Source organism: Molossus molossus, unplaced genomic scaffold (assembly GCF_014108415.1).
Source record: "Molossus molossus isolate mMolMol1 unplaced genomic scaffold, mMolMol1.p scaffold_m16_p_1, whole genome shotgun sequence".
Taxonomy (NCBI): Eukaryota; Metazoa; Chordata; class Mammalia; order Chiroptera; family Molossidae; genus Molossus; species Molossus molossus.
In genome coordinates, this window is record NW_023425344.1 from 157,097,507 (window position 1) to 157,104,987 (window position 7,481).

The 7,481-nt window shown below is 48.9% G+C and overlaps 1 protein-coding gene across 2 annotated transcripts; it reads right to left on the minus strand.

Annotated features, from left to right (window-relative positions):
* Positions 1-1,079: 1,079 nt before the first annotated feature.
* On the minus strand, positions 1,080-6,214 carry PPP1R3E (protein phosphatase 1 regulatory subunit 3E). 2 transcript variants are annotated; one of them, XR_004957104.1, is made up of 3 exons: positions 5,798-6,214; positions 4,956-5,509; positions 1,080-3,419 (listed from the first exon to the last, which is right to left on the minus strand). XR_004957104.1 is itself a non-coding variant. In XM_036245325.1 (2 exons), exons 1-2 carry the CDS (start codon positions 6,212-6,214, stop codon positions 5,087-5,089), a joined length of 840 nt encoding a protein of 279 aa, XP_036101218.1. In that variant the 3' UTR covers positions 3,503-5,086. The 2 variants fall into 2 exon arrangements, 1 of the variants encoding a protein (XP_036101218.1); XM_036245325.1 differs by lacking the exon at positions 1,080-3,419 and having other exon boundaries at positions 3,503-5,509.
* Between the last annotated feature and the right edge of the window lie 1,267 nt (positions 6,215-7,481).

Sequence of the window (7,481 nt, forward strand, 5' to 3'; positions counted from 1 at the left end):
TCCTGGGATTGATTAATCAAATGGTTATGGTGAGTTTCTGCCTATGTTCTGGAATTCCCAAGAAATACGAGCTGAGGGCTGACTCATCAGAACTGTAAGAATTGAGGATTTTGGATAGCAAAAGTTGCAGTAAAGGAGTTTGTGGAAGAAAGGGTTCAGACAGGCCTAATGTCAAACTAAGAGGTAAGAAGTCTGGAAAGACATTAGGGCCACAGAGGAACCCAAGGCAATAAGCCATGGTGTGAACCCCTGGAACACCCCCACTTACTTCTCCTTGGATGTCTGCTCCTCATGCTGACTCCTCTTCAGCATATGTAGTTTTACTTATAGCATGTACCAAAGAGTGGATACTCTGCAGTGACATCACAACTTGGTTATTGTGATGTAATGAGGAGGCACCTGATTATTCTCAAGGTAGGGCTTCCCTACTAAGAACACTATCTCATTACTGTGGGTAATTGGATTTTTCATCATTCAGGTGGCATGGGAGTCAATACTATGCTAGAATTTGACCTTTTCCAAGGACGCCTCCCTTTGATATCTATTTCTATTGCTCATTCTGTACTAGACAGAGGTCCTTGCTTTTCCTCCCTCTCATTTCTTATCTTTGGCTTTAGGGTTGCCTTTGATAAGGAAAAGGCTTTGCTAGTCTCTGCAGTGCTTAAGGAGCTGACTGTAACTTGGATTGCTCCCTTAAGGAAAAATGGCCCCGCCCAATAGGAGACTTCTATCCAAGCTATTCCCTTTAACTGCATCAGCAGCTGGTGCTAGGTGACAGGAAACTAAAAGCACTGGGCCCTGATAACTTTTCCTACCACTACCCCAAATGGTGGTGGGATCCTATTAAGGTGTCATATACCTGGGTGGACCAACTCCTTCCCACCTAACTTGCATACCAGGGGACTCCAGTAGACAAGGGAATAGGATTTTTAAGAAATGAGATTACCAGGAAATTGGCCTCTGGGTCAAGATCTTGCTATCCTTGGCCAAAAACAAACAATACTTCTCAATATCTGATTGTATATTTTCATATTTCAACTTTATTTCAAGCATGAGGTCTTGAATCCAGAAGGGGGGGCTGGTGCATGAGAAAGCTAAAGTGAGACACAATACTATTGGTTTTGGGGCCCAGTGAATAGGGCTGCCCTATGAAGGGGTGAGAAGGCTCTGGGCCTGATGAGAACAGCAGTTTAGGGGGAGTTCACAGGGCAATTTCCTTTCCCATCCAGGTTAGCTATTCAATGGGTGGATTATGCAATCTTTTTAGCAACTTTAGTAATACCAACAAAAGAAATGCCAAGGATGGGGACAGAGAGAAAACTACCATTCCCTTTAGTTTCCCCTTATGCCTGGATAGGAAAGGAAATAGAAACCAGTAACAGAAAATGAAACGTTTCTGATACTATCTCTTGCCATGAAAAAGGGTGGTTCTGAATGTGCAGAGGCCTGTTTCATAGCCTGGGAATGTGGTCAAGAGGACTGGGTTTAAGTCCTGTCTTGAGCTGTACTAGAAAAAAGTTCTTTGACCCTGCTGGAGTCACATTTCGTCTCTGGATCTATGTCCCCATCTATACTAGAAGCCTGGACCCCATAATCTCTAAAGACAAGCCTTGTTTCAGGTCTCTGATTCTATGACCTGTGGATTACAAGGATCCAGGGGAGCTCCAGAGAAACACAGGAGTTAGAAGCAACGAATATGGGAGTTAGATTGGAAAGTAGAAGAATTAGGGTTTATTATGAAGAGAAATGACAGCCTACATTCATAAAGAGAAACAAAGATAAAAGAGGAAGGCTATGAAACATCTAATGTCTGGATGAGAGGAAAGGGCAACAGTGTTTCTGCTGTGTTGCTTTAAGGACCCAAGCAAGCCCCTGACCATGGTAATATTTTCTCTTACAGCACTTCCCTGTCCACAGCTGACATATTATACCGTAAATTAAAGTCATCAGCCTTTAGGGGAAAGTCCCCACCACAATGCTTAACACTCCTAGTATGTCCGGCTTCAAATTAGGCTATCAGTTTCCCCTCAGGCATTGGGGCAGCTCTATTGCGAAGAACAAGGAGACTCAAGTGTTGGGTCTATAAAGCTGAGAATGAGGGCATAAGTGCGCCACAGTACTTCTTACCGAGAACAATGGATTATCCTTGGTTCCCTGCCCCCACCCAGCCTGCATTTATCCACTAATACCAGGGCTCTAAGAGAGGGCTCAAACACACAGAGCATCCAGCAATTGTCCTAGTCAGGAATCCTTCTAGCAGAATTTAGGCAACTGGCCTTTTTAAGGCTAGTGGGGAGAGTGTAAATGGGATTGGCACACCAACAGGTATAGAGGGTTGGCTAGGATCAGGGGAGAATCCCATTGTATGGGTTCAAATGGATTCCAAGTTCTCTATCAGGCAGGAGGGTTGGTCCCTTACTGATCATGAAGAGCTAGGACACTAGCACAGGAGACAGCAGCAAGCTCCTAGAAGGAAATGAAGCTTGGTACCCTAAGTGCTTTGCCTTTTCCAAGCCAGTTCCGGAGACGGAGGATGGGAAGGTAGAACACAATTAGAAACTGTGTTCTTTTTCCCTAATAAGATGACATATGACAAGGTTTTAAATTTTGTTTGTAAAGGAAAAAATATAACATCATGGTTAAGCACAGAGGCTCTGGAGATTTCCTGGGTTCATAATCTTAGCTTTGCCATTTACTACTGTGTGATCTTAAACAAATTACTGAATTTTTCTGAGCTGTTTCCAATCTCTAAAACAGGGATAATATTATAATGCATGCAAGACACCAGATTTTAGTGAATAAATAAGTAAATGTGAGCTATTACAACTGTTAATACAACCTAACAGTAATGCATACATATTAAGCAAGAGATTACGACACACTGAGCCTCGACCCAACCTCCCTCTCCATTACCCTCCCTTGGGCTCTTCACTGATGACTAAGTGCATGCTTGGTGGCTTCCAGTGTAGTTTCTCTTTTCACTCTGCTGGAACTTTGACCTGAAGGTGATCCATAAGATGCATCAAACTGTTTTCTTCACCAGAAGGATGATGTTTAAATGGGCATTTTTTTGAGGAATGACTCAGGGTTCCTCTCTTTCAGCCATCTTTCTTCAAAGGATTAAGACTTTGCACAGGAGGGGCATGATAAAAAGCCTCATACTATATTCCAAACGCATGTACGGGTACATGCGCATACACTCTTACTAGAAGGAAAAAGGGGTTTCAGAAATTTTTCTTGAGAAATCAGTAAGACAGAAAAGGGGGTAGGTAGCTGGTTACCTGGGAGCTCCTTGTTCATCTGCATCAGGAAATGCTTCTTTTCCCTCTTCTCCCTTCTAGAAGACTGTCAAGAAGGAGCCTGAGGGAGGAAGGTGGATCAACCATGGTCTTGGAGAAAAAGTAGATTTTCCACCCCTTCTGGAGGGAGAAGGAATAGCACAGATGAATAAGGATGAGAGAGGCAAATGGAAATAGAGAAAATGAAGATACATACTCTACATGCTGAAAGAAAAAATGAGTAATGAGAAAGGGACAAGAAAAAAAGCAAAGAGCTTAGGAATAGGGTAAGAGGAAAAGAAAAATAACCAGCAGAGGTTAACTGGAAGGCGAAACATAAGGCATGAAGGTGAATGGGTAAGAGTTCAGCTTTCCCATTTCACTTATTCAGGATATTGGGCAGACTGCTATCTTCTGATGCCATTTAATTTGCAAGTTCTTTTGATTCTTGATTTGAAATGTTTTCCCTTTCTTATACCCACAATCCTTTAACCTCAAAAGAGCCCCGAATATTGTTTCCTTTCATTTTGGGACACCCAAGCATCATTTTCCCCAAGAGAGATGCACCTTTGCAAAATGATCTGAGAACCCAGGCTAGGGCCAGAGCAAAAAGCAAGGGCAGAGGATGGGCTATGGTGTGAGAGGCCTGAATATTGAGGTTGCAGCATGGTTTGGGGATGCTTCCTGGGCTGTGGAAGACCCATCCTTAGCCCTATCCAGATGCTAGGGGCTCTGTGTGTTCTGAACTGTAGCACTCCAACTATACTTTGGAGAATGTGACTTCTAACTACACTGTGACACTCACAGATCATAAAATGTCAAAGCAAGAAGGGCCCATAAGAGATCACCTAATCCAAATCCAACTTCCCAAGGAGGAAACTGGGCCCCAGAGAGGGTAAGGAACTTGTCCAAAGTTATACAGTAGTGACTTCTTGTCTTCTTAAGCAGAAACAGAATAGTGATTCTTGTGATTCACTGTCCCTTGACAAATACTGTCCATAAAGTGCTTAGAAGTCATTAGTAGGCACCCCAGAAAGATAAAACTGGCATTTTTCTGGAAGCCCCTGAGTGTACCAGCCCTTTAGATGCTGCATTATTTGGCTACAATGACAGACCTGGGGTTGGTTTTGCCTTTATTTTAACCCCCAAGGCTGCCAGGAGGCTGAAGGAAGAAGCTCTGACTGCTACCTGCCATCACTCCCCAGCCAATTCTCAGAGACTGAATGAAGCCAGGGACAGTCAGGGGTGACAAGGGAATCCTGTCATAATGCCGGAAACTAGGGAACATGGCCAAGTTCCTGGGACTTCAGCAAGGCAATTACGGCTGAGTTAAAGCTAGGGTGGGCAGGGCTGGCTGGGGGGACCTGAGTGGCAAAGTAGGAGAGAAAAAGAATGAGCCAGCAATCTAAATGACTTCACACAAAACACCTCCTCCCCAAAGAGGTACCTTAACTTTCGGCTGCATAGGCCTGATGAGCTTTTTCTCCCAGTGTCCACTCACTTAGGAGAACATCATCATCCCCATTTTGCTTTTTTCTAATCCTTCCAGCACCTTTTCCGGTCTCCTTTCCTTATGCCTTGAGTTCCTTTTACTCACGTCCAACTGGTGTTTTCCACCTTATCTCCCCTACTTTAACTGATTCCACCTACTTCCACACCCCTTTGATTTCCACCTACTTCCACATTCCCACTTGACTCTCTTGGACAATTCCCCGCCAAACTCGGCTTCTCCCGTTCTCCCCCGCCAAATCTTCGGGCTCCTCCACCCCCGGGTGCCTTTGGTATTTCCGCAGTTGACCGCAGTCGTCTCAGATAAAGTGGATCCAGCCCTGAGGCTCCGGGGTTCCGCCACTGCCCGGGTGCTCGGGCCCACGTAGAGCATAGTCACGGCCGCCGTTGTTGTCCCAGAACTCGTGGCCTGTCACGCGGTAGCGCAAGGCAAAAAGCAGGGCGCCCCCAATGGGCGGCGCGGGCAGGCGAAAGGCAAAGCGATCGGCGCGGGGAGGGGGCGGGGCCGGGCCGGCGTAAGAGGCAGGCGCTTCGCGTTGGCTCCGCCAGCCGTCGGCGCTCCAGCGCACGCTCACGCGCTTCTCGTAGGCAAGGTCCAGTACCCGCGCGCTCCCGGCCACGCCCAGCGGGCCCGCCTCGACGCGTTCTAGGCAGATGCACTGCGCCTGCAAACGGGCCGCGAAGCCGGGCTCGCTGGCAGGCTCCAGAGCGGCACGCGCCTCCTGGGGACGAAAGAGGGAGAGGGAGGACGAAGCCTCGGATACAAGAGGGCAGAGACAGGGGGAGGGGTCAGGGCGAAGAACTGGACTAATCCGAGCCCGACCCCGGGGTCCCAGCCGTCAGAGTGCGACCCAGCTGCGAAAGTAGCCTAGAGCCCCTCTCCAAAAGGGAAGTGCAAGAGCAAGCCCAGGGTTGGGGGTGAAGATGGGTATTCCTTGATAATTTCACTCCCCCACGCCCGCCGCAGGGATGGGGAGGTCCCGGGGAAGAGGCGTGCTTCTGACGCCTACCTGGAGGCTGCGGGCGCGGGGCTGGCACGGTGCGAAGTGGCGGAGGGCGTCCCTCTGCAGCTGGACCTGCACGTGGCGGGGAACCCGGGGCAGCTCTCCGGGGCGGAAGCGGCGCACGGCGGCCAGCTCCAGCCCCAGCGCGTCGGCGAAACGCACTCTCTTGCGGGTGTCGGGGCTGCGGCTCCGGGGTGCTCTGGCCCCGCCGCCTCCGGCGGGTGCTGAGCGAGCCCGGCGGCCCCGACTCGAAGCGTGAGTGCGGGATCGGGCCCCGAGGCGTGTCCCGCCCTCCCCTGGCTCCTCCTCCGGCTCCTCCTCGAGGCTGGGCCGCTGGCTGCGGTAGTAGGCTCTCTCTGTCAGCGCCGCGATGAAGCTCAGGTTGCGGGGTATGTCCGTGCGGGGGGGCCGCTCGCGAGACATAGCATCCCCCCCGCCCGCAGCGCCGCCGCGTTGCCCTCCCTTCCGATGGCCAGCCCGCCCGGCGTCCACGCAGAAGCTGCCGGGCCCGCTTCAGCGGTCCCTGGAGGTTGCGTCTTCTCCTTGCAGTCACCTCCAGGATCCTCCACTTCCCGTAGTTCTGCCTGGGTTCTGCGACTACATTTCCCTCCCTCTGGCCGTCAGCACCCAGGATTTTGGACGATCAACTCCTGTCTTCTTCGAGCAGTCTGTCTGCTCTGAGCGTGCGCTCAGCCGCACACACCCTCCGGTCTCCGGGCCTTTGCGGCCCCAGCCTGGCCTCCGCCCACAGCCCTCTGACAGGTGGCTCCCCATCTGTCTTCAGAGCCTTGGCCGCTGCAGCTGCACCAAGGGGCGGGGACTCTACCATTTCGGCCCTGAGTGTGAACACTATGCCTTTTTTTTTTTTTTTTAATGGCCTCAACCTTGCTGGAAGAGTTAACTCAGGACGTAAAGAGTAACGTTTCCTTTTCTTGGAGGGAAAGGTCCAAAGGCTCAGCGTGTGGCTTTTTCTTAAGGGTTACCGTTTTCTTTTCTAAACCCTAGACTTCAGGTTTGGGAGCGGGGTGAGAGTGGGTGCAAAGAAGGGAAGGTTATGAAAATTAGTCCCAAATAGGAGCTGAGATGTGCTCACAAGAGTTGGGTGGCCCATTGGAAAGAGTTCTGAACTGAGACTTCTAGAAAGACATAGCTTCAGGTCTCATCTCTGGTGCTATTTAGCTGCGGGACCTTAAGCAAGACACAACTTCTCTGAACCCCAGTGTTCTCATTTGTAAAAAAAAAAAAAAAAGTGGGTTAGAGTTCTGATCTCTAACTGGATGGTAAGCCCTTTGATGACAGAGGCTGTGTCTGATTCATAGTCAGTTTCATTACATAGTAGGCCCTCAAATTACTGAATGAATAAGCATACCACTCTCGGAGCTGGAACTGTGTAGGGTTCTAGCTCCAGTGGGAGGTTCCATGAAGCACAGAGCTGGCGTTTTTCTTTTTCTTTTTTTTTTTACCTTGTTAGTGAAAAAAGTGTGAAGTTTTGTTTACTTTTTTCTAACTTATATACTGATCTTATATAGCACTTACAATGTGCTAGGTATGGTTGTAAGAATTTTACAAACATTAACTCATATAGTGTAGACATCATAGGAACAGGGAGTATTATTATGGTTATTTCACAGATGAAAAAAACAATGGGGAGAGGGGCTAGGGCTCTTGCCCAAGGTCACATAGATAATAA